A 26,610-nucleotide genomic window follows, 5' to 3' on the forward strand; every position below is an offset into this window, starting at 1 on the left:
TGGTGCAAACCTGCAGGGGGCTGCAGTCAAGTCATTGAAATGTCGGCGACGTGACAACACAGACTCATCCTCCTTTTATAATCCATTAAAGACAGTGTTTCACACAAGCACTTCCTTATCCAACCACGGAAAAAGCGGATAACACATGATTCCCTTTCTGGGACTTTGTTTTGCCCATAACACTGACAAAGTCAACACATTGCTGTGCAATTATTTGTAAGTCCTCACACACTTATGAGCCTACTGTCTTGAAAATATATATATATATATATATATATACATATATATATATATATATATGTAGATATACATATTTTTTATCACTGTTGGCTTTCTTTTAGAACTTTTGGATATGCGTTGAGGACATATGTGGAATTCATAAACACTAAAACATACCTAGATTTCGGAAATATTTTTCAATTGATTTTGTCACAATTCTGTATTTCTGGATTTTATATTTAAGGCATTTGTCAAGTCAAAATACTTTCAATCATAATGCAGTTCACATCACTGTACGAGCTTGGAACAGGTTTTCTCATGATCTCATTGTATTAATTTTTTTCTCTTTGCCCCTCCTATAGGAAAATTGTCATCAAGATTGGAAAGAAGAAAAAGCGAAAGCCTGAGTCTTCAGAGGAGGAGTCGGACGATGACCCTCCCCCTCGACACACTTCGAAAAATGACTCTGTAAGATCCAGTATATATTTTACACACACTAACAAATACACACTTATTAAAGTATAATACAAGTCACTATATGGGGCTGTAATTCGTGGAACTGCATTTCATCTCACTTAATCAAATGTCATATTTTGAACCCTAAATTTTAAGTTTTTAAGTGGGACTTTAGGTTTTTTAAATCCCCACTTCATTGAGATATGGTGAAGCTGTGATTACTTGTGGTGTCACACCTCTGTTGAAAGGAGAAAAAAGAACTCTCTGAACTCTCCATAGAAGGCAGTGAGTGAAGTGGTGTCCTCGGCCTGACAGTTCACGCCTCGAGGAAGGCTTCACGGCTTTAGCTGCCTTCGAAGATCGTCTTTTCGGTTCATGTGGAGGTCATGCAGTGGGTGGCTCTCAAGTACACATTCAAATCTGTGATGATGGAGCCGACTGACAGCAGAGAGGCATTCGTCAAGTGCAACGCATCAACAAAAACTGTGCAGTGTGCACATGCACTAAATTGGATGCTCAGCTTTGACCAATGGTTTCCATTTGATTGGAAGCATTATCGCGCAGTAGCCGCAATTTTTGTTGTTTTTGTTTTTAGGTTTTTTGATAACATAATAAAAATACAATTATCACATTGTTTTATCAAATCCAGGGTAATGACGCTACTTCGTCTCCTCCTTTGCCCCACCACCTCTCTCTCCTTTTCACGTCTTATCTGGACCGCTGCCTATGGTATAATTACCCTCGTTAAATGGCGCCCCTGGCCTTAATCAAAGCAGTCTGTTGATGACTCATTTAGGATGATCCTGTGGAAGGAGTCAAAAGTATTGCGGCCGACAGCGAGGAAAGAAGCACAGCCTCCTCAGGGGTTCAGCCCTATTGTCGTGGCGCGTGGCAGGCGTGACTGTCCAGCTGCTGGTCAGCTTGGGTTTTGGGGATGTGAGGGTATACCTCCACGGGGATATTATACTCCATACCTAATTAACTTTGGCTCTGTGGCATTTGTTCCTAATTAACTATATATTAACATTAGGAGGGGCTCGTGTATTGATGCAGGATACTGCAGCCCACGCATATGATAATTAGAAAGGCTTGAGAGGAAGGAAGGAACCAAAAGAAGCAGGATTCTAAAATTATGTGATTATGTGTGTTCATTTTCACTCTCAAATGTTTTTGGCATTTGTGTTTTTCATCCATTACCCAGGAATATAACATGAGTGTTTTACGGGTGGAACTAGGGAGTGTTTACCGTGTGTCTTTTACAGTATGGCTTACTGCTAAGCTCTGGTAACGTGATCTTAAAAGTCTTGACTTTGATGAAGATGGTGCTGGTTAATAAGCACACTGAGGGAGAATGTTAATCAGTTTATCACTGTGCACTGCACTATTTTAGGCACTAAAAATAGAGTGGAAGCTTTGAAAAGCCTTGAATATTTCTATGAATTAATTAACTTCATAGAAAAGCGCAGTTAACGGAAAAAAAACAAATCTGGTCAATATTTTGTGTGATATGCACTTGGCAGGAAGGTTGTTACACTAATCTTGGAGATCTTGCAATAGTTTCTTCTGTCTTTTAATGTGATCCCTGCCTGACTCCGTGATGTGAGATCAGGACTTTGGGCTCCAGACCATCTGTTGCAGGACACTAGTTAGTTCTTGAAGACTCTATAGGTTTATGTCTGAGGTTGTTGTCCGGCTGCGGACGCTTCCCTCGTGGTATTGTTTGATGGATTCAAATCTAAACATGATAACTGTGCACAGCACTGTGTATAGTGTTGCATTAATAGCAGTAACTTAAACTTTACCGTTTACAAGATGATTATCAGCAACAACAGTGTCCAGATTTGCATTGGCCCAACTTGTTGCCATTGGGAATTGGAAATTAGAAATAAAGAAGATACATTTTGACATGTAACAGGAAAGTTCACCTAGTGTAGGTAACCAAATGAGCTGCAGATGGTATTTCTCACCTATGAAACCAATATACGAAGTGTGAATCCAGATCAGCCAAATTCTTTTTTGTAAATGTGCTTCTCCCACCCTGTCTTGCTTTTCTAGAAGAGGAGATCTAATCGCCAGGTGAAGAAAAAGAAGTACGCCGAGGAGCTGGAGGCCAGGTTGTCAGATGAAGAAGTCAAGGTTATTGTCAAGGCCAAGAAAAGCAACACTGCAGCATCCAAGGAGCCTGCTCTTCAACTCTTTGTAGTAAGGACATCTGCCTACAACTCCCACGTAGCTCAGAAGTCGAGATTCAAATCATTCTTTTCTTTTTTTGACATGAAAAATACTGCAGCAGAGTACAGACAGATTCATTTCACTGCTGATAAATTCTACAATATTAAGTATTTTGTTTGTTGCACTGATGTTCATAAGAATGGGGCACATTTTGAAGATGAAGAACAGGATCACAGTGAAGTGCAGCACAGTCTCTTCTTTGCAACATAACATCGTTACATACAAACCAAGACCCCTGTAGTATAAAAGTGGGAAGATGCATATTGAGTGCCCATATTTAATAATTAAGATGCAACAGCAGAGAAATTAGTAGGGGATTATTGTGAAGGCAGCTATGACCAATACGTTTTTCTAGAAATTGAATAAGTCGAAAGCTTTCTCCCTGATTTCTGTTTTATAAATGAATCTAATCGTTTTCGTCAGTTTTTTGATTTTTTTTTTTTTTTTAGAATCACAAATTTATGAGAAGGCTTAAATGTTGTACAACATATGACATCCTCCAACATTAGACATTGATTAGGATGAGAAAAAAAAAACTCATAAGGATTAGGGAAACCTCAGGAAGACAGTTTTCATTCCTGTAATTTTAAATTTATTTGTTATTACTACACCATTTTTTAACACACTGTATTTGAATTAAGTGTCATTAGTCTCTTGTAAAATAATGCTTTTAGAGAGTGTTAACATACATTGCATTAAATGTTTCATGTCCATTGCCTTTATAGGAGAATCCCAGTGAAGAGGATGCTGCTGTTGTTGACAAAATCATGTCTTCTCGTGTCATTAAGAAGGAGGTAAAAAATAATTTGCTTCATTTACATGCAGTAACTTGCTGCACAATTGTGATAAAGGTTGCCATTGCAATGACTTTGCTTAATAGTGAGCTTTGAATTATTGATCACCATAAATAATTCTTTCAGCATAACATTATGTTATTTGATATTTGGTATTTTTTATCAACATATTAAACATGTTAAAATATTAATTAGATTACTTTCTTATATAACATTGGTCAGCCACGACTGGTTATGAATTTTATCTCCAATTATGTATTTGTCTGTTATTTTACATCTTTCCATAGGTCTCTCCAGGAGTTGTGGTCGAAGTGGAAGAGTTTTTTGTAAAATACAAAAACTAGTAAGTTCATTGTTCAATTGTAAATTTTCTGGGGAGTAATTTTAAGTGAGCACTGTTTTTGTATGAATTAAACTATACGGACCATAACAGAAAAAAACATTGATCATTTATTTTGTTTCATTTATTTTGATCGATGATCATTTTTAGAATTTAGAATTTTTTCAAAAGTGATAGATGTCATATATAAGTGTGTGCTCTGTATTGCTGTTGCATTTAAGTTCCCATCTCATAGCAATAAATCTCCAGAGTCCAGACAATTTAAGATAGGAGAGGTTGGTGAAATGATGCTGAATAAAAAATATACTATATGATTATACAAACACATCAGGCTTCCTTGGAACAAATTTCAGCAAAAATGATTTAATTTCTCCACAATATACCCAGGGACGTTATTAAAAAAGTCTAGCTCCTTTCCACAGCACATTATCAATCAGAGAGTTTCGAAATTAAGATTTATGAACCATAAGTTTACTTCCTCAGCCTCCCAGAGAAGTAATGTATTTTCTAATGATGGATGATCTGTCATCAGACAGATTTCATTCATTTTTTTTAGTGTAATGATAGAAATGATGGAATTATGATATTTTACAAACCACAAATGACTGAGGAGTCTTAATTGTGTAAATGGCTTGGCAGTAAAAGACATCATTGGTTTCCCCAAATGCGGTGTTTTTCATGATTTCTCGCCTTAGTCTAATCGTGTGTGTGTGTGTGTGTGTGTGTGTGTGTGTGTGTGTGTGTGTGTGTGTGTGTGTGTGTGTGTGTGTGTGTGTGTGTGTGTGTGTGTGTGTGTGTGTGTGTGTGTGTGTGTGTGTGTGTGTGTGTGTGTGTGTGTGTGTGTGTGTGCGTGTGTGCCAGCTCCTACCTACACTGCGAGTGGGCCACAGAGCAGCAGCTGGTGAAGGACAAGAGGATTCAGCTGAAGATCAAACGCTTCAAGATGAAACAAGCACAGAGGGCACTCTTCTTTGCAGATGTAAGGCTGTGTGTTTGTGTATGTGTACATACTATCATTTTCTATGCAAATATTTGGTCATTAGCTATGAGCAGGTGTATTTTCACAATACGGTGTCTTTGAGGACGCGCATTTCGTGTACATGAATATAAATATTGTGTATGAAGATGTTTAATACATTTTTTGTGTTTTGTTTATGTTGGCAGGCACATCTGTGTGCATATATTTGAATCTTTTCACTCACTCAGTTGATACAGTAGCGATGCTTGTCTCAGATTCCAGATGGTGAGTGGGCACTTAGTTCTATTCTCTCTGTCTCCCTTTCCCTCGTCTTTCTTTCTGTCTCTCAGATGGAGGAGGACGCCTTCAACCCTGACTATGTAGAGGTAGACAGAGTGCTGGAGGTGTCGTATTGTGAAGACAAAGACACAGGAGAGGTAAAGCGAAGCCTCTTTCATTTGGTAATCGCATCTGTGAGCAGTGTGCGTGTGTTTATATGTGCCTACATGCCTGAGCACGTTTGACTCTTTTCAGTTTTTTATGTCGTTTTGTTCCGTTCAATATATACTCCACTCCAGCGATGTCTTTGTATCGCAGAAGTGCCCAAGGCCATCCTAATGGGCTTCCTCGCAGCCCTTGTTAATATTATAAAAGCAGAGCTTGGCCTCGCTCTAGTCTTTTCCAGGGCTTATTCTTCCCTGCCTCCTGCAGGAGGTGGTGTACTACCTGGTGAAGTGGTGCTCTCTGCCTTATGAGGACAGCACCTGGGAACTAAAGGACGACGTCGATCAGAGCAAGATTGAAGAGTTTGAGCGGCTGCAGGCAGTCAAGGCAGACTCGCGCAGGGTGGTAAGCCATTACTGTACTTCCATGTTCTGCTACTGCTCTCATACTGTATTCTATATATATACAACACAGCACACAATAACACTTCAAAATGCCAGCAACAATAATATAAACACTATATACTTCCCTAAAGTTATTAAGTGTGCTTCCCTTTAAAAACAAATAACGATAATCAGTCGCCCTTGTATAAAGATGCATCTCTTGTAGGAGAGAATGTGTAAATACTTAATCTTCCAAACGTACTATATGGTGAAATTGATAGTCATCCTTATCCAAACATTAAACCTTTGTAAAAAATCGGCCACAGTCACACACTCAAGTGAACAAACTCAGAAAACTTGCAAACACCTGCTGTCAATCACTGCCAGAGCGGTATGTATCCATGGGTCGCTCTCTTCTGTATTTCCTTAACGTGTACATTTTAAAAGTATCATCGCTCACTGACTCTTTTTCATCGCATTATTCCAGAGCTTAGAATACAGGGTTTCCCATGGGTCCTTGGAATCCTTAGAAGTTTGTGAATTTGAGGAAAAAAACAAATCAAGGTCTTCAAAGTGTTTGAATATTGAAAGTGCTTAAATTTAGCACTTGCAGTGCAAAAATAGAAATTTGAGGTTCTCATACATTTCTTTTGTATCTTAAAGTTAGTAAATAGGTGACTATTAGTCTCTGTCTATATCACTGAATTTTTTACAATATTGTTTTGCTGTGCTGTGCAAGAGACTACCTCAACTGTCAACACTGTAACAAAGCACAATTAAAGAAGTGCTCACACATTTAAGCCTCTCTCCTTTTAATCGTTGTCTGTGAGCTTCTGTAAAGCCTGTTAGTTCTGATTATAAAACATCTTAGTAATTAACCTTGATCCGTGTATCAAATTATTCCATGTTGGGTCCTTGAATTTGAGGAAGATTGGCCCAGGAAGTCCTTGAATGTGATGTTTAAGAAGGTGTGGGACCCCAGGGAATGTTACTGCTCTATCAATATGTGCAGAGTAGACCAATTTAAATCTTTAGAAATATGCTCATCCAAAATTAAAATGTGTATAAGTAAGTATCCAAACTGCCATGTAAATTCTTCCCGTAAATTTGCCACGCAGGAGCGACCCCCCGCCAATCTGTGGAAGAAGAGGGAGCAGTCGAGGGCATACAGGAATGGCAACAGCCTCAGGGATTACCAGCTAGAAGGGGTCAACTGGCTCCTCTTCAACTGGTACAACAGGTCAGTTATAAGTTACTGTATACACATACCTTTACACACGTGCAGCCCTGTCACTCACAGGGGTGAGGACGACTTAAGGCAGAGCCAGACATATTATACAATATGTAGCGTTGTCGGTAGCAATTGACCAATGTCCTGTGAATTTGTTTGGTACAAGTATTGTGCAAACACAGACAAAGGTGTGAGTAAAACAAGAAGAGACGTGTGGAATTAACTTAGATATTGATGCTGATAAAATAGCAGTTGTTTTTGATCAAAGAACTACTGGGATCAATGGAATTTGAACATTTAATGCAGCATTAAATGTCATGAATTAAAGGTCTGCCTTGGGACGGGGACATGCTGTCATTATGTGGAGATATGCTAAGCTCAATACTTTCAGTGTACATCTCATATTGAAGGACAAACTTAACTCCTCAAGCCAAATGTTGAGTTTCTCTAAATATTTGTTTGTGAAGATTTAGCAACCACATGCTGATAGCATAGGACAGTATATTTATTGATTCAGGGATTTTGTTGTAACAGACATTTTCTCTGTGCACAGGGAAGGCAGGTAATGAATAATGAAACATTTTTCCTGTTGTGTTTGTGGAACACGCTGCGATTTGGCTGTATTCACAAATTTGGTTGGGCCTGCGAGGAGAGTCAAATTTCCTGTCAAGGTGCCGCAGCAACAATTGCTTTTGCTCGCCCACGACCGCAAAAGAAACGCTGAACAGTACATCTGGAGTACACGGTGTCAGTGCGCTTGCATTAACCCTGGGAATTGGCTTTGTTATGTGTGAGCATGCAGGAGTTCACGTATGCCTACGCAGAAAGATTCATCAAAAGTAGAGAGCTGCTTAAGAGGCCAGTGGGAATATCTGCACGTTGCAATTAGCATCAAGACATAATACCCCCACCCACTGGACAGCAGAATAAATGGTTTGCCGGCACACACCACGCAGCAGAGGCAGTTGCATTTGCCATTATGTTGTATATCATCTCTTTATGCTCTGTTATTATCGGTGATGATGATGTTCTCTCCTCTGTTGTTCTCTGTTTATTCTTTTAGTATCATGGGGTTTTGTGCATTTTCCTTTTCCCACTTATTTTTTTCTTCCTTCACCTTCACCCCCCCTCTCTTATCCCAACACACATTTTTATGTGCACCGTGAACCAGTACAACAGAAATGTGCATAATAAATAAACACCACTGATAATGGAGATATAGAGGCTCATGCAGCAACATCGTCAGACTCCCCACACATACGAACAAATAAGTTTGGATAATCTTTAAAATTTCACAGTTTTTATTGATTTGTGACTGGTTCAGCTCCTTTTTCTGCTGTTTCTTTTTACCCTTCCCCCAATTTAATCTCCACTTTTCCCTCTTCTGAACCTTGTTATCTCCTCCTGTCAGACGGAACTGCATCCTGGCAGATGAGATGGGCCTGGGAAAGACCATCCAGTCCATCACATTCCTAGAGGAGATCCACCGTGTGGGCATCAAGGGGCCGTTCCTCATTATCGCTCCGCTCTCCACCATTGCCAACTGGGAGCGCGAGTTCCATACCTGGACCCACCTCAATGTGATCGTCTACCACGGGAGCATGGTCAGCAGGCAGATGCTCCAACAGTATGAGATGTATTTCAGGGATGCACAGGTAAATGGGCACCAAGCACGGATATATATTTATATAGTTCAGTATGATCACAACAGAGGTCAGTCTCCAGCTTGAGAGTCAATTTATTCAATGATTTGGAGGCATTCCCCAGTATCTGAAGTATACATATATGAAGTATGTTGTTTACTGACACATTATATTGATTGTAGGGTCACAGATTGGGTGATAGCAGGTCAGCTTTAGTTGTTTTTTTTGGCCTAAGAAAAGCCTCAATAAGAAGTAAGAAGCTGATGTGGATACACAGCCGAGTGCACAGCACATGTCTAATACAAATTTCAGCAGGCCTTTTAGGCGGTCCTGTCACGCCTGATCGTTCCCTTTTTTTATACACAGTAAGGCAGAATGTAACATCCCTGTGTTTACCTTTTAGGGGGGGAAAGTAGTGATTCACTTTGATTAAAATAAATAACCAAAGTGCTTTTCAGAAGAGAGCAGCACTGTGTCAGCAACATGAAGTCCTGTGAGTAATCTAATGACATGTTCCAAAAAAAAAGGATGCCTGCATTCAATAATGGGCGTTGGATATTGAAAAGCCAGGCAAAACTGATTATTATACTATTATGATGTGGAACACCAGGTCCTTATTTACCGAGACTCTGTAACTTTATGCAACAGACTTGCATACTCACTACAATATTTCAGAAGCAAAGCTCACCTCTAGAACATAGGAAGGCAAGCAGCAGCTGAAGGATAACGAAATCAGTGTGATGACCGAGGCAGAATTATTCTTCAGACAAAAGGCATTTGTTGATGCTAATTGTCAGATTTGTAGATTTTATTTTTGGGGTCTGTTGTCTTAATATACTGTAGCATGTAACAGGAGTCAGAGCAGGGTGCATGCCTAACAATAAGTAGACCAGTAGGTAGTTAGTGAGCCATGAGAAGAGACTCTCTGCGGTTGGCAGGCCATGTGACATGTCACAACAGGCACTTAGAAGCTCTTAGTATTCAAACGAACCGTAGGAGGAATTAAGATGAGCGGGAGCAGAACAGAGCAGACCTGCCACCAGGCTGTCTCCGAGGCAGCCTGTGATGTCGTAGCAGCCCCCAAGGGGAGCTCTCTGTCACTGATGCTCAGGCATATCAAGAGAGCCGGGCTCCTCCACAGCAGCCTATTGGCTGGCTGGCAGTGGGAGGGTGTTACTGGATAACCGAGTATCCCTCGAGGACTGTTGTCAAGGCAATAGATACAAATGGAGAGGCGTGGTGAAGAAAAGCCTCCCCAGACAGAAAAAAAAAGGAATATATAAACAGCAGGCTTACTAGCGGGTGCACACGTCCTGGTTGTACGGCAGATTGTTTCCCAACTCAGAGGTGTGTTTTAAATTTTCTGTCAAACATAAAAAATATAGTAGGCCGTGTGTTTTGTTGGGAACTCACATATTTCTAATGTTGACATATAGTGCATTTGTCACGTAGTTTCTCCAGATGAGAAGAGCTAGTTCAATCTAGTGGCAGTGGCGAAAAGTAAGACAAGGAATTTTTTTTGCTTGGATAGATTTTGCGGTGTAACCGGGTTAACAGCTCTTGTAATTTGAAAGACTCAGTTTCTCTCCTTCCAGACTAAAATGCGCGACCCAGGAGCTTTCAAACTAAAAACCGGGTTAGAAGCGTTTCCCAAAGTCTCTGTTTTAGTGGTTAGAACACTCTGGAGTCGTGTGGACACCAGGGGTAAATGTTGCAGAAATGATGCGTTTTAAAACTAAAACACATCGGAGTGGATGTAGCCCAGGGGTATGCTTGAGAACAATATGAATTATGCACGTGTTCACAGCAATTTATTTGCATTTTTCCTCTAACAATTACACAAATCTTTACATTCTATCAGAAAACGGTAGTGACAGATCATACTCTGCATTTTTCAAATCAATAAAAGAACACCAAAAATGATTGTGTGCAAATGTCTTCGCTTTTTTGTCTAAAGGGCCGTGTGATCCGAGGGGCCTACAAGTTCCGGGCTGTCATCACCACATTTGAGATGATCCTGGGGGGCTGTCCCGAACTCAACGCCATAGAGTGGCGCTGTGTTATCATCGATGAGGCCCACCGCCTCAAGAACAAGAACTGCAAGCTGCTGGAGGGCTTCAAGCTCATGAACCTGGTTCGCAAACCATCACCTTGAAGAGATAAACAAGAATTATTAACTGATTTCACACAGCAGTGCTCGGCAGACTTTTAAGTTTCTCTTAGAGTCGTTTAAAAACTAATTCATTCAGTTTTGACTGGAAATCAATTCTCAAAACATTGCGTCACTGCCTTTTTTGCTGTCCTTTACAGAATATGGTTTAATCAAATTAGACTCATTGTTTATACTGAAATATTCTCCCCTTGTGCCACTTGTTACCTGTTTTCAGGAGCACAAGGTCCTGCTGACTGGCACTCCTCTCCAGAACACGGTGGAGGAGCTGTTCAGCCTGCTCCACTTCCTGGAGCCTGCACGCTTCCCCTCAGAAAACACCTTCATGCAGGAGTTTGGAGACCTTAAGACTGAGGAGCAGGTGATCTTGCAGACAAATAATGTCCTAACGTTTTATGTCATATATTGCAGTGAACCTACAGTACACTTTGAGGTACAGGATCATAAATGTCACATGTTCAGCTTAGACAATGTGTGTGAGGTTCTAGTGGCACCTACATGTTTACAATTGTTAAAATAAAAGTTTTTTCTATACCATTTTTAGGAGAGAGAAATTTCTGTTGCTCAGAGCTCCACAAGAGACTTTGTTTTTCAGATTTTCAGATCTTATTGGCACAGATGGAGCCCTGGAAGTGAGGCTTTATCTAACAAAGCCACAGTGACATTTATACAACACATACACTCGCCCAACATATGGTGGATAACGCAAGTCATTGTTGGACAATGTATTGACACAACTGCTCACAAGCAGAAAAGTGTCAGACTTGATGTCTGCATATTGCAGTTTGGCATTTCATGTTTAGCCAGTAGCACTTAAAAGGTTCTCAGGGAAAGCTCACGTAAAACCTGTTTTTCCTGGTGAAAGATGAAATATTTTTGAACAACCACGGTTCAACACTGGATATTCAAGCGGTATTCAAGCCTAACCCTAGCTCTTAGAAACAGTGCGAATAATAATTAGAGCTATAGTTGGTGGTGCTGTTAAGAGGTACTATATCATCACATAACATTACTGACAATAGACAAGGAACTGCAAGTGTAATTTAAAAAAAATTATACTGGATGGGGACAACTGACCTGGTGGTCTAGTTGTAACTAAGACGTTGTACTGTTAAACTCATGAATTAGGAAATGTGTTTCTGAGTCAGACACACACACAAAAGTTTCAAAAAGTGATTACTGACTACATACAATATTCTAGATATTAACTGTAAACCAGACATAGATAGTCTGCACAATAGGATGTAGCCTTTGAAATAGAATATTAAACGTATTGTAGTTGAGTGTACTGTATGTGTAGCACCTCTTAATGTTTTTAATGTAAACAAATATGTTATTGGCAACTTCAGTTCAGTTAAACTTTGAAGCTAAAGTTGGCACAATATTTGCATAATGTATGTTGTGTACATTCGCACATATCTCGTACATATGATGAAACATGATTTTGTCTGATCATGCTTTACTTTGCACACTTGAATGCAGTTAATGAACACAATGAATTGTTCTCCACTTGGGAACAGAAATAAAAATTATAAAATATGACACTGCTGTTTTAGTTTCAGTCAGAACTAGTAGGAACACAGCATGTGTACCCCATGCATGTGCTGCGTGTCCCGCGGCAATTTACTGACTGTCGTAACGGTAAATCTCTTCCTCTTTGTGGACCACAGGTGCAGAAGCTTCAGGGCATCCTGAAGCCCATGATGCTGCGCCGGTTGAAGGAGGATGTGGAGAAGAAGTTGGCTCCCAAAGAGGAAACCATCATCGAGGTTGAGCTCACCAATATTCAGAAGAAGTACTACCGTGCCATTCTGGAGAAAAACTTCTCTTTCCTGGCCAAAGGAGCTGGCCAGGCAAATATGCCCAATCTGGTCAACACTATGATGGAGCTGAGAAAGTGCTGCAACCACCCCTACCTCATCAAAGGTATGATGGTGCCTTTTAGGTTAAATGATAGGTTAAATACAGGTTTATATAATTAAATATAGTTGAAATGTGTATTTGTGATGTCGGTAAACACGGTTACAGTAACTCTGCAATTTTCACAATTTCCTGTTTAGTCTTCTCGAGGTGATGTTGCCTCAGTTCCTTAGATTCAGGTGCACACTATAATTTGATACCTCGAGAGATTGTTCCAACAGAGTCTGCATATTGATAACTTTGTTAAATATGTCTCAGGTATTGTGTTCACTTTTTTTAATTAAACCAGTGTCACCGGTACCAAAAGCAGGTTCCTTTTTGACAGGCACACATATAATAAGTTAACATTCAGTCCTCACGAACACGTTTTCATTTTAAAACAGCATTGTAGAATGAAAACTGAGTGCTATCTCTTTAAATAATGTCCGTCCAAACTACATTAGTGGAAAACGCTTATCACATGACCATTCACATACATTGCATGTGCGTGTCATTGTAAACAGGGGGCAGACTGTTGGTTACTTAGAACAGCAGGGATTCATATTCTTGTATCAGCAACGAGGTGGAATTTAATTACTTGTCTTACTGACAGTAAAGTTTAGCAATGCTTCACGATCCATGTTGGATTTACCAGTGTTAGTTGAGGCCGGTGCAGTTTACTTCCAAAAGTCTTGGTTTCTGCCTTTCCGGACCAAAAAGCAACCCCAGTTTCAAACTTAAAATATGGACAGCTGTACTGTAAAGATGTAAATCCCTGAAATTCATGAATGGACAATTTAAATCTTGTTGTGGACAAACACATGAGAAGCATGAGACACAGTTTTCCTGACTTGTCCTTGTGCTTGCTATGTCAGGGGCAGAAGAGAAGATCCTCGAGGACTTCAGGGAAGTTTATAGCCCCACTGCCATCGACTTTCACCTGCAGGCCATGGTGCAGTCGGCCGGGAAGCTGGTCCTCATCGACAAACTGCTGCCTAAGATGAAGGCCGGAGGGCACAAGGTGCTCATCTTCTCCCAAATGGTGCGCTGCCTGGACATCTTGGAAGACTACCTCATTCAGAGAAGGTAACGGTGGCGGATGGTCAAGGATTTGTTATTTGCTGCTCAATGTAAAGAATTTGAACACAAATCTAGAGAAGTAATTTTAATAATGATAATCTTTTGCAGATTTCAAACAATTAAGTGTTCTACCTGAATCAGTGCACATCATGTTATTTCATTAGATTCTTTATCATTCAAAGATTTAAGGGAGAATATGGAAGGATAAAAGTCTGTTTCCACACCCGCAGAGCACATGAGCAGCTGATAAGGATGATGGACAATGAATTGTGGTTACATAGTGGCCATAAAGAAACTGTGTTGAATCTCTGCCAAAGCACAGAATTGCTTTGAGAATGAAGTTATGTGCTTTCCTTTTGCTTCGTGTGTGTGTGTGCGTGCGTTTGTTTTGCTCTGCTAGTGTCAGCAGTGTCTTGGGTGATCCCCAAAACCCACATTATAAACTGGAAAGGGAGTGATCACGACCATTCAGCTTGACATTCAGAGGGAAGGGGTTTACAACTAAAATCGTCTTTGTCTTCATTTCTATTCTCAAATCTCATGAGTGTCAGTCCTCCATCTTTTCTTTTTCACTTTTTCTGGAATCTGTGTCCCTCTCTTTCCTCTGGCTTCCCACCAGCAGCTTGAGCAAGCCATAAACTATTGTAAACATGTGAGCCGCTGCACAGTGCAGACCTCAGACGAATTTCAGCAGGATACAACGGCCCTCGGGGCAATAGGGAGTTTCTGATAGGTTTCTCCTGTGTGGAAGTGGATTACCCTGGGGAGGGCTTGGGGTGTCAGATTGTGGGAGATGGTGAGAATGGACACAGCAATGATAGAACATAACCCCTCCTTGTAAGAACAGTTTTATCTTTAAGGATGCTGTTTCCCAAGTGTTCAAGGGAAAGGAAATTAAAGGAGTTTAGGCCAGATCATAAGTGCTATGGCTATTTTTCAGTCATGATGGGGGCATCATGCATCATTTTTTTGTCTTGTAGGTACTTGTACGAGCGGATAGATGGACGTGTTCGTGGGAATCTGCGGCAGGCCGCCATCGACCGCTTCAGTAAGCCTGACTCGGACCGCTTTGTTTTCCTACTGTGTACAAGAGCCGGTGGGCTGGGAATCAACCTCACAGCAGCTGACACCTGCATCATCTTTGACTCTGACTGGAACCCACAGAACGACCTGCAGGTACGAGACACACCACTTACATTACAGGGTGTTACGTGGGTAGAACTCCAGGTAATAAAAGAAAAGCTCTGATGGATATTTAAAGTCACTTTACTTTCTGTCTGCCACAGGCCCAGGCTCGCTGCCACCGGATTGGTCAGAACAAGGCAGTGAAGGTCTACCGTCTGATCACCAGGAACTCGTACGAGCGAGAAATGTTTGATCGCGCCAGTCTCAAGTTGGGTCTGGACAAAGCAGTGTTGCAGAGCATGAGTGGCCGAGATAACAGCCTGGGAGGAGGCGCCGGGGGAGGGGTAAGATTGAGAAATTATTTGGATCAAAAATGTTAAGACTTTCATATTCGCAAAACTGTTTCTGCTCAACTATCTCGTAATTCAGCTATTACACAAACAAGCTGGAAACAGGAAAAGTCAGGTGCAGCACTGGGATAATCATTTACATATTTTTTTATTGAGACGAAACCTGGCACTCATTTTATTAACCATGTTTTTTGTTTGCTGTACCTTGGCTCCTGGATTGGATTTACTTTACAGTCATGACACAGTTACTGTGAAAATCAGACAAGCAAATTTTTCCTACTCTCAATAACTCCCAACTTTTACCTGTGAAGTGAATGAATTGTTATTAAAATTAAAGATAAGAGATTGATTTCTTCCAATTGTCTCTTTCAAAAATTCTCATGTCTTCGATGATGACATCAGAGGGACACTGTAACAGATGGCAGATAAAAACAGGATGCCAAGCAAAGACGCAGAGCTGGTAAAAACCCAAAACTTGGAGCTCAATTTGAAAATTTTCACTTGAAGCGCATCCAGTCCTATTACAGTCTCATCTCTTTGTGAGGGAGTGTGTCAACAGTGTGTGAAGTGTGTAGGTAGATATTTAGCTGTGGTTGGTGTCCTCTGAGAAATATCTGAACTATAAGGGGGTTGAGCTATTAGCAGGTTTTCACATCTGGTCTGACTGAACATCTTTGCATACTAAGCAGCTGCTTGGGTTTGATAGAAGGCTGCTCAGACGATTTTAATAATCCAGTGTGTGTATAAATTTTACAGGCTTTGTGTCAAAGGAGTATGCAGTATTATAGTCCATACTGCTCTATTTCTATTCTATTAAATTTTCTTCAATATTGTTTATTTTCATTTCATGTATATAGTTTCTTGATCTAAACCGTCTGCCCTCGCCTCTCCTTACCTCTCAGGCAGTGCAGCAGCAGCTGTCGAAGAAGGAGATAGAGGATCTGTTGCGACGTGGTGCTTATGGGGCCATCATGGACGAGGAGGACGAAGGGGCAAAATTCTGTGAGGAGGACATCGACCAGATCCTCCAGCGCAGGACAAAGACCATCACCATTGAGTCTGAGGGACGGGGATCCACCTTCGCTAAGGTGAATGAAATATTGAAATACTGCTATGCTAACTCAAGTGATGCTAACTCAGTTTATACCCAGTCTTCACCATGTAATTTGGGAATCCTTGACATACATTTAACAAATTTCAGATCAAAAGCTGTTTTTGATTTTTTAACCAAGTCTAGCTCATGATAACGGCATATGAGATATTGAGAAATATGATTATGTTGTCTGCTTTCAGGCAAGTTTTGTGGCATCTGGAAACCGCACAGACATTTCTCTGGATGACCCCAACTTCTGGGACAAGTGGGCCAAAAAGGCTGACCTTGATATGGATATGGTCAATGGCAGAGTAAGTACCGTCACCACAAATGATACAGTCCACAGGACACAGCGTAATTAGGACGTTGCTCACAAAGATTTGTGGCATCCAGACATAATGGCTTGTCCTCTACAGTTCTCAGGCACAGGACCTGAAAGGCATTTGCTGAAATCTTGTTTCCCCCCTCGTTCCCGCTCTACAGAACAGTTTGGTGATCGATACTCCTCGTGTCAGAAAACAGACGAGGCCGTTCAGCGCCACCAAGGATGAGCTGGCAGAGCTTTCAGAGGGAGGGAGCGACAGCGACGACACCAAACCTAAGCTCCGGCGAAACCACGACCGCCTCAACAGCTACGGACGCACGGAGTGCTTCAGAGTGGAGAAGAACCTGCTTGTATATGGGTAAGATGGTTTTAAAAAGAGAAAGTTGTGGTGATTCATAAGATCAACACAGTTGGCACAGAAAAAGTGTTAAATCCAAATTTACAGGCTAATGACTGTATTTATAGAGCCATGTATGAGAGTTTCTGAATAGTATACTCAAACAGGTGTAGCTAAATTTGGCTTTTGTTATCTAGGTGGGGTCGTTGGAAGGACATTCTCAACCATGGGCGTTTTAAGAAGCAGCTTACAGAGAGGGATGTGGAGTCAATCTGCAGGGCTCTACTCTCCTACTGCCTGGTCCATTACCGTGGAGACGACAAAATCAAAAGCTTCATGTGGGACCTGATTGCCCCTACGGAGGACGGACAAACCAAGGAGCTGCAGAATCACCTGGGTGAGTGTTAGGTCTTTAAGCTACAGTTAACTGCCTTTTTTTTTTCTTTTTCTTTTTTTAACAGATAATGAAACATGGATGGGATGGCCAAATGGGATTTATACTTTACTGAACCTCTAACTTTTAATTTGAATCCTCTTCCCCTAGGTTTATCTGCCCCAGTCCCTCGGGGCAGGAAGGGTAAGAAGATGAAGACACAGTCCAGCTCTTTTGACATCCACAAAGCCGAGTGGCTTAGGAAACACAACCCAGAGCACATGCTTCAGGACGACGGCTACAAAAAACACCTCAAACACCACTGCAACAAGTAGGTGTTTCCTGTTGCCACTTTGTTGACACTGCACACACAACATTTCAGGGATTTTACCTGACACTTTTTCTCTAGTTGCGGTTGTAACAATAACCAAGATATTTTTTACAACCCCAAATTATTAGAAGCAGATGTGTATAATACTCCAGTTCAAAAGATGAACACTCTTGACCATCTGAAGTTGTGTTATCAGATTAAAGTAACAGTTGAATCGTTGTTGTATTTTTTGTAGAATTTAACTTTGTGGTCTGCGGTTGGGTTGTTTTACCTCTTGTGGGTGAGACCCTGTGTGTCCTTGTGCCTGTCTTCAAACATTTACACTGTTATAGCAATTGGCAGGTGGTCATTATTCTCTTGTGGCACATAGTGTATCAGTTTTTTTTTTTTATAAAATTAAGCCTAAGTGTATGAAAATACAATTTGCACATGGCTTAAATTCAAACTGTGGCACCTCCTCCAAGCCACAGTAATTAGGAGGTACTAAAACGTCTATTGGAGCCGGCAGTTTACTGATTCATTACGGGATGTGCATCACATCGAGACCAGCTGACTGATACAAATCTTAATGAGACTTCAGCCCAGCTAATGGCCGCCATAGATCTCTCTTATTTATTACAGAGGGGAAAAAAGATAGCTGCTATCAAAACACGGGCCGCCGAGAAAAAAAGCAAAATAGATGGCCGCATTTTTTTAAAACGGGGGGCTTGTGTCCACAAGGCTTTGGACGCAGAGCGCTGCAGCTTCCATAGAAAGTTCCCCATTGTTTTCTGGTCCAGTTGTGCTGAATCCAGGGATTGTCTAATGTGTGACACGCCGGGCAAATGGGGACACGCAGCCCTCGTGGTTTGCTGACCTCTGCGCTTTCACTCCTAGGACCTGGAATGTGACTGGGGTGGGGATGTGAGGGGGAGGAGTATTGGGAGAAATATTCAGATAGTGTCGGAAACAAAAGCAAAATGTCAGAAACTCCAACCATTTGCCATTGTTGTTAATTTCTTGGTCTACAAGCACTTTGCCTGTGCTTCGAACAATACAAATATCAGCGACCTTTAAACTGCATATAGCTGTGTGTGTGTGTGAGACTGATAATTAAACTTATCCTTATGCAGGATATGGCTTTGAGAAAGCAGATAACATTTTTTGTGTGTTTTGTATCTTGGGCTCACTCTCTCCCTGCCACATTGTTTTTTCGATGGGTTGTTTTCTGAGAACACACCAAGATGGATTTTTTGCATGCCAGTTATGTTCTGAATACTTGGCATGTTTGCCTCCGAAAGACTGTGTACGTCTGCGCTGGGATTCTCTGCAGCCTCTCTAAGTGAACCACATCACACTCGCACAGACACTGACTAACAAAGCTATGGAAAGGGTGATGATGAAGGGCTGTGCTGACAGGCGGAGGAAGCAGCAGCTGCTCCTGGGTGGGTCCGGGCCCAAAGGAGGATCAAGGGTGGAGGAGGGAGAGGGAGGAAGTTCGAGACTTTGATTTACCAGCGTTGCAAGTACAGACCGGTCACCACAGACATCCATCACTCCGACAGACAGGCAGGCAGACCTCAGAGCCTTGCAGATTTCCCCGGTCCTGTCAGTGAGTCAGCGAAGGATCTGGAGCTCTTTTATAACAATATTCAGCTGAGTTACACACCAGAAGAAAGAGTGAAATGCCTGATACTCTTTATTTAAGAGTAGCAGGCCCATTATGTGTTTCAGTGCTCTCGAAAGAAGAGCTGCATTGTTAGAGAAGCCTTGGCAAGAGGGACAACAGGTCCCCGTGGAGTGATGGATGAATTGGGATGTCGGTAGGCTGCAAATACAGAAGCAGACACTATCACAGTTTCCCTAAAGAGGTAATTATTTAGCCTCTTGCTTCTTACTCTCATGTATGAAACATCAGTAGTCTGGCAACATGTAACAGACAGTTGTGCTCCATGAATACTTATAGTAAGAATGAGTTAATTTGGCAAATTGATTATATTTCATGTCTTATTTGCGTCGATCTGGTTTGAACAACGTGCTTTGATGTGAGATCTTTATTATTATTCCGTCTGTTTATTTAAATTCCCCTGCTCATCAGACATCATCTGTGATGAAACCGTTCTGTAATGTATACTGTAATTGTAGCACAACTAATAGCTCCAATGCAAATAGCAAAAGTCCATGGAGAATTTCCTGCTTTCATGCCAGAAATCCTTAAAGCTCTGCTCCACAGTTTTCCAGCTGCAGACGTTACACGACGGAATTCCAAAATCATTTTGTGTTCATACCAAAACGATTACACGGAATGCTTTCTACATTAAGCACAAATCTCAAGGCGTGACAAGGTGGTATAGCCTGGCACGCCATCGCACCAGCGTTGCCACCACTTCACTGCGTCTCTGCTCAAAGCCTACTGGCTGTGATGTGTGATCATGCATCACAGAGCTAATGTCTCCCCTGTGAGTCAGCCTCCCTCTACCTAGTCATCCTCGACTTCCCAGCCTTCATCTACTGCCAGAGCACAACCATATGACGACTGTGGAGAGACGTGTGTGTGTGTGTGTGTGTGCGTGCGCTCATCCAGTCCTAAGTGCCTGGCTGTGGAGCCGCTCATGACTCGCTGTGACGTCCATACAATAACGTTGACTTGAGTCATATAATGAGTCACCGAGTTAATTGATCAGGGACAGCGTGTAGACTGGTCTGTCAGGCTGAGTGAGGAAGTGTGTGTCCTGCTCTGTGGGCTGCACAACTAAGGATTTACATTTGTAGATCTGGACACTGCTCTTAAGTCACAAAAATATGTATTATGCATACATTTATAAGTATATGCCGCTGCTGGAGTATACAGTAGTGAAATGAGACAACTATACAATAAAACCTTAGGATTACAGCTGAATTGTCACATGTCACTCGTGGATTGTGTTCAACAGAGTGTGTGTGTGTGTGTGTGTGTGTGTGTGTGTGTGTGTGTGTGTGTGTGTGTGTGTGTGTGTGTGTGTGTGTGTGTGTGTGTGTGTGTGTGTGTGTGTGTGTGTGTGTGTGTGTGTGTGTGTGTGTGTGTGTGTGTGTGTGTGTGTACGTGTGTGTACGCGTGTGTGTACGCGCAGCGGTTCTGCTCACTCAGCGCTTGTGCTCGGCCGGGGCTTTGTTGTGACCACCGGGTTTTCTCTGTGCAGGGTGCTGCTCAGGGTCAGAATGCTCTACTACCTGAAACAAGAGGTGATAGGAAGCCAGGCCCAGAATGTGCTAGACGGCGTGGACTCCAGGTGAGCTCAATGATGTTACCTACTTTACATTACACCTTCTCCCCGACACTTTTTTTTTCGTTGCTAGCATTTTTTTTCTACAACTTTCACTTCTTGGGACTCTCGAAACACAATCCCTTGATTAAACAAATATTGCAAATTTCCCGGGACACAGTTGATGGTACCGAACACTCGCATGGTTGTTGGAACAGTTCAGATAAAGGAATAGCTGGATTAATGATATTCATCGATGGATTTAGCATAGTTAATATATCAGTACAGACCCAGGCAGAGTTGTATAAAGGAAACAGCAGAGTTTCCATATTGAAGTGAAGTAACTGCCTTCCTATTTTTTCTGGAGTGGCAACTGTGGACATTAGCATATGGAATCAACCTGTTGAAGGAAGAAACAGCTGATCTGCTAAAATTAATAAGAAGGTTGTAGGGCTCCACCTGCTGGTTGAGGAAAGAACTTGTTTTTTTCCTGTCTTCCACAGTACAATGGTGTAAATAGGGAAATCACCATATACATTTGTTTTTGTAGATATTTTACAGTTCTCACTGTGTTGTTTCAAAATAAAAAGTCCTTTCTCCAATATTTACTTCAATAAAAACAACGTTCTTCCGAGCTCCGCGTCCTGAGATCAGGGGCTTTCTCCTACTGTTCATTTGCACAGGTTTACTTCATTGTCTCCCACAGTGTTGCGGTAGACAAACTCTGTCCAAACCCAAAGTGAGGTTGTGAGATTGTTGGAAATTAGTAAATTAATAAAATCGATGAATTGTCTCGCCTAATATCTGTCCAAATCTCCTCCTCCTCTTCAGTGAGATAAAGATTTGGGTTCCAGATCCCGACCATTCAGAGCTGCCAGCCCTGTGGTGGGATGCTATCTGCGACAAGTGTCTGCTGCTGGGTATTTATAAGCATGGTAAGAAACAGCCGGCTCTTGCTGTGACTTGCTTTATACAATTTCATAATCCAAATAAGAGGTGCGCTTGAGTTAAAATGAAACTAGTCTTTACTGAACCTTCAAAGTGTCTTTACAAGGAAGCGTCTGTATTAACAAGATTTGTGTGACAGTCACAGTATTTAAAGTTACTGACAAATTACTTTAAAATGAAAAACTCTTTTCATTATAACTGATGTTTCTGGTGCCACTTTAATGTGTTGTCCATTGAATTGATATTAAATGTCTGTGGGGGATCAGCTTTTGTATGTTGTCTGATCCCAGCTGTCTAAGAGTTTCCATGTATTATCCTTTTCTAAATTCACTTTTTGTTCATCTTCCTCCTGTGCGCTCCCAGGTTATGAGAAGTACAACACCATCCGTGCAGACCCTACCCTGTGCTTCCTAGACCGCGTGGGACGACCGGATGAGAAGGCCATCGCTGCTGAACAGAGAAGCAATGATTTTATGGATGGGTGGGTACAAAACATCAGTCCTGAGCCTAAAAGAATTTGGCTTTTGCTTTAAAGTTTAGTTTCATGTTGTTGTTTTTTTGTCAACTGCAGAAATTATACAAACTTTACTTGTGTGTGTGTAGGGATGTGGATGATCCAGAATACAAGCCTGCTCCAGCTCTGCTGAAGGACGAGATGGAGGTAAGGCCACAAGAATTAAAGGCACATGTTCACCCAGTACGGCCTATCGACCCAACAGAGGAAATTACTGTCGTCTCATAAGTCTCTTAAGTTTCTACAAATATGATGTTCTACTCACGTCCTTCCACACACGCTTGTCTTCTCATGCAGGATGATGCCTCTTCTCCTGGAGACTTAGTTGTCACTGACAACGCTGGAGGTGAGTATTAGACTCTTGTAATCCACAGCGCATTATCAAAATCATGATGATAATAAAGACAGACTTCCCACGGGCAAGAGAAATCTGGAAGTTTTATTGATATGTAATGTAATTCAAAATGTAAATGCGCTTCCATTCATTTATTACTATATAAATGTGTATATTGTATAACTCTGATCCAGATGCAGCTCCAGTGACTGAAGGTCAAACTGCCTTCTGGCCCTCGTCCCCGGTGTTGACAGCCCGGCTGAGGCGTCTGATCACAGCCTCCCAGCGCTTCACCAAGAGCCGGCAGATCCTCAGCATCCACCAGGCTCAATCTCAGTCACAGTCCCAGCCGACCATGATACTGGCTGCTCCGCTTTGCCCACTGCCCCCTACACTCAACGATACCCTCAATCCCAAAATGGCTGCTAAGATTGAACGCCAGCAAAGGTCAGAGTCAACAGTCAGATCAACAAGCATAAGATTGAACTCTGAGACTTTGATCAGTAATTCTGTAGCTTGTATTATTTTAAATGTAAGAGGTTGTTAAAGTGTAGATTTTCCCATAAATCTCAGGTGGACCAGGCGAGAAGAAGCTGACTTCTACCGGGTGGTCTCCACTTTTGGTGTCGTTTTTGACCCAAACCTTGGCCGGTTCGACTGGACCAAGTTCAGGGCCATGGCTCGGCTGCACAAGAAGACCGACGAGAGCCTGCAGAAATACCTGTGTGCTTTTGCCGCCATGTGCCGACGGGTGTGCCGCCTGCCGCCCAAAGAGGGAGGTCAGAGGCTCTCTTGATTATTCACACATGAACACACATGAAGTGAAACCAGCGTTTTATATTTATATACCTAATCAAGTGAAACTATCCAGACCATTTCACCATTTTGCTTGTTTTGATGATCACAAGAAATTCTACTTGTCCAACTCCTGTTTTCACTAAGAAATGATATGAAAACATTGATCTTAGCCAAGTTGTGATATGAAATGGTGTTGTCGGAGCATGGTTTATTACAGATGTTGTCGGTAGCATTGCTTCAGGTAGTACGTGCTACGTTCATTCCTGGTTGCAGATGGTTTTAGAGAAAGGTCAGTGGCGTCCTGGTAAACAAGCTGGCTCAGCAGTGCTGAGCTAAAGCGGGTTGATAAGGTTAATCATTTGTGGAAAGACAAACAGTGTGATGTTTGACCTCCTGTCATAAATAGGTCTTTTGGTTGTACCTGCAAAGCAGCCCTCATTTCTTTTTAAGCACCGACTCTAACTCCTGCTCCTTCGTCTTTGTTCCAGACTCTGCGGCGGACCCGTCTCTCACCATCCAGCCCATCACGGAGGAGCGAGCCTCCCGCACCCTGTACAGGGTAGAGCTGCTTCGCCAGGTGAGGGAACAAGTCCTTCGACATTCGTCGCTCTATGAGCGCCTCCCGCTGTGCCAGATGAGCTCTGACTTGCCCGTCTGGTGGGAAGCGGGTACCCACGACCGGGACCTGCTAGTTGGTGCGGCCAAGCACGGCGTGAGCCGCACAGATTACCACATTCTGAGAGACCCTGAGCTCAGCTTCATGGCTGCCCAGCGCAACTACAGCCAAACAAAAGGTGCACAGCAGCAATCACGCACATCAACCCCACTCCTCCACCCTCAGCACCAGGCCACCAGCTCAGTGTTGACTGGCTCTCCACTGCCTCCGGTGGCCCAGAGAGACACAGAGCCCTGTGGGGTTGTGCCCAAAGTGGAACCCGCCTCAGAGGGGGAGGAGAGCAGGGAGGAGAGCAGGGAGAATCGAGGCGAGAGCTGGAGCCCCCCTCGAGCGCCAGCTACTCCCACAGGTCTGGAAGAGAAGCCTGTTTTGGAGACGAGGGACAATGAGAGGCAAATGGTGGCGGCACGAACCAAACCCCTCACACCCAACTCCTCAGAGAGGAAACCCAAGAAGGCCAGCAAGAGGGGCCGCAGGGAGGCCAGGCGTGGCTCAGACTCTCACTCGGGGGGCTCCTCCTCCAGCTCTTCGTCGCGCTCCTCCTCCTCTTCGTCGTCCTCCTCTTCCTCCTCGTCACATTCCGGGTCCAGCTCCTCCTCTTCTTCTTCATCTTGCACCTCCGGCTCTTCGTCGTCCTCCTCCTCCTCCTCATCTTCTTCTGATGACAGCGAAAGTGAGGGAGAGGAAGGGAAGAAGAAAGGTGAGTCCTTAATGTGTTGAGAGAAAAAGCTATTAGTGTTATCAAAAGTTATGTTCACAATTCACTGCACTACTAGCCAGATAGGTTCCTGAAATAAAATATAAGGAAACTTATTTTGTCATTATTTCACAATATTGAATAATTATATCAATGTAGCTGAGAAGTCTTCAATGCCTGTCTCTGTGTCCTGTCACGTCGTCAGTGCCTGCAGCAACGAGTGTAAAGGGCTTTGATGAGGACAGTGTGGCGTCTCTGAGCACAACACAGGATGAACTACAAGACACCCACGTGGCTGAGAATGGCATCGCCCACAACTCCTCGCATCCTTTCCAGGGAGGAGGATACATGCTCGCTGCGTCCTACTGGCCAAAGGTGAATTATCGTACACGTGTGCAATCCAGTCACTGTTATTGATGTATGACGACAGAGAAGCTAAACTCTTTAAGACCATTTTGAACATAACTGATTCACATGAGTGTGGTCAACAGCACTGTCCCTGTGGAGTATTTAGCAAATATTTGATCTTCAAATACAGCAAAGATTTGTCTAGGATGATTTGTTTCCATGATTTAAGGTAATAAAAAGCTCACAGCATGGCTGCAGACAATAGGGAAATCTGACTGACACAAGAATTTTAATTTGATGGTCATTTGTGCTATTTTTTTTTTTAGGATCGCGTGATTATCAACCGCCTGGACAGCATCTGCCAGGCAGTGCTGAAGGGCAAGTGGCCGGGAACACGTCGGGTCTATGAGCCTGGAGGCGCAGTGGCCTCCTTCTACACCACCAAGCTGCTGGACAACGCCAACAGCCTCTGCGAGGACCCCTCTGCCTCGCCTCAGGGGTCAAAGGTGACCAAGCATGTTGCAGAAAACAAGGAGTTCTCAGTAAAACTCAACGATGTATGTTGATTTCTCCCTTCCTACCCTCCTCCCTCCGCTTCGCCCTAATAGTAGGATCCTGTCTCTTCTGCTGCCATGACCGGTGTTAGCTGCCGTGTTCAGCATGTTTCTCTGGTTCTCTTCCGTCTTTCCTTTGGGTATGATTAGTGGGTTTGACTGCCTGACAGGAGGAGAGATTAATTTAATAGCAGCCTCCATCTCTCTCCCCACACACTCAATATGAATTGGGCTCCGAGGCTATGATTACATCAGGACAAATCACTCAGTCATGAGAATATAATAAGGTTCAGTTTGAAGCCTCTCTAGACTGAAGGGTTCTTGCTTATAATCTGACTCGGCTGTGGGTGTTTTCTAATATGCTTCAAGGCAATGTGGCAATTAACTGGGCTGACTCGCGTCGATTTATTCCTCTTTTCCATGTTGCTTTTCGATGATGACATTTTCCCAAATTGTAAGATTTTTTTAGTACCATGAATCCTCAAACACCTGCCGCGTGCAGGTGTATATTTAAATGCTGACAGCAGCTGTCTCTTCGGCATGGCTTCCCAGTACACTCCGAACTATGACCACGTCTCACCCACTGCCCTGCTAGCCACTACCCACTGTGTGTTCATGAGTTCCAACACTACTAACACAATACCTCAACAATATTTGTTACTATAAGAGTTTCTTAACAATTGCGGTCATGCTTAACTCCTTAGTGATCATTTCATTACTGGATAGACAAACAGGCA

The 26,610-nt window shown here is 42.5% G+C and overlaps 1 protein-coding gene across 5 annotated transcripts in view; it reads left to right on the plus strand.

Annotated features, from left to right (window-relative positions):
- chd9 (chromodomain helicase DNA binding protein 9) overlaps nt 1-26,610 on the plus strand; it is a 69,089-nt gene that overhangs the window by 35,974 nt on the left and 6,505 nt on the right. For 4 of the 5 annotated variants that reach the window (XM_035628821.2, XM_035628825.2, XM_035628823.2 and 1 more), the window contains 30 exons: nt 582-687; nt 2,731-2,877; nt 3,633-3,701; nt 3,989-4,044; nt 4,903-5,020; nt 5,350-5,436; nt 5,711-5,848; nt 6,945-7,066; nt 8,469-8,712; nt 10,658-10,834; nt 11,088-11,231; nt 12,541-12,796; nt 13,645-13,855; nt 14,830-15,025; nt 15,136-15,318; nt 16,227-16,412; nt 16,618-16,728; nt 16,901-17,100; nt 17,277-17,476; nt 17,624-17,783; nt 20,942-21,031; nt 21,836-21,939; nt 22,316-22,433; nt 22,556-22,613; nt 22,764-22,812; nt 22,995-23,247; nt 23,374-23,579; nt 24,087-24,974; nt 25,177-25,346; nt 25,646-25,876. In XM_035628821.2, the coding sequence (XP_035484714.1) occupies nt 582-687; nt 2,731-2,877; nt 3,633-3,701; nt 3,989-4,044; nt 4,903-5,020; nt 5,350-5,436; nt 5,711-5,848; nt 6,945-7,066; nt 8,469-8,712; nt 10,658-10,834; nt 11,088-11,231; nt 12,541-12,796; nt 13,645-13,855; nt 14,830-15,025; nt 15,136-15,318; nt 16,227-16,412; nt 16,618-16,728; nt 16,901-17,100; nt 17,277-17,476; nt 17,624-17,783; nt 20,942-21,031; nt 21,836-21,939; nt 22,316-22,433; nt 22,556-22,613; nt 22,764-22,812; nt 22,995-23,247; nt 23,374-23,579; nt 24,087-24,974; nt 25,177-25,346; nt 25,646-25,876 (5,278 nt within the window). The remainder of the gene's footprint in view (nt 1-581; nt 688-2,730; nt 2,878-3,632; nt 3,702-3,988; nt 4,045-4,902; nt 5,021-5,349; nt 5,437-5,710; nt 5,849-6,944; nt 7,067-8,468; nt 8,713-10,657; nt 10,835-11,087; nt 11,232-12,540; nt 12,797-13,644; nt 13,856-14,829; nt 15,026-15,135; nt 15,319-16,226; nt 16,413-16,617; nt 16,729-16,900; nt 17,101-17,276; nt 17,477-17,623; nt 17,784-20,941; nt 21,032-21,835; nt 21,940-22,315; nt 22,434-22,555; nt 22,614-22,763; nt 22,813-22,994; nt 23,248-23,373; nt 23,580-24,086; nt 24,975-25,176; nt 25,347-25,645; nt 25,877-26,610) is intronic. The other variant, XM_035628822.2, reaches the window with a different exon arrangement.

This window comes from Scophthalmus maximus, chromosome 4, assembly GCF_022379125.1.
Source record: "Scophthalmus maximus strain ysfricsl-2021 chromosome 4, ASM2237912v1, whole genome shotgun sequence".
Taxonomy (NCBI): Eukaryota; Metazoa; Chordata; class Actinopteri; order Pleuronectiformes; family Scophthalmidae; genus Scophthalmus; species Scophthalmus maximus.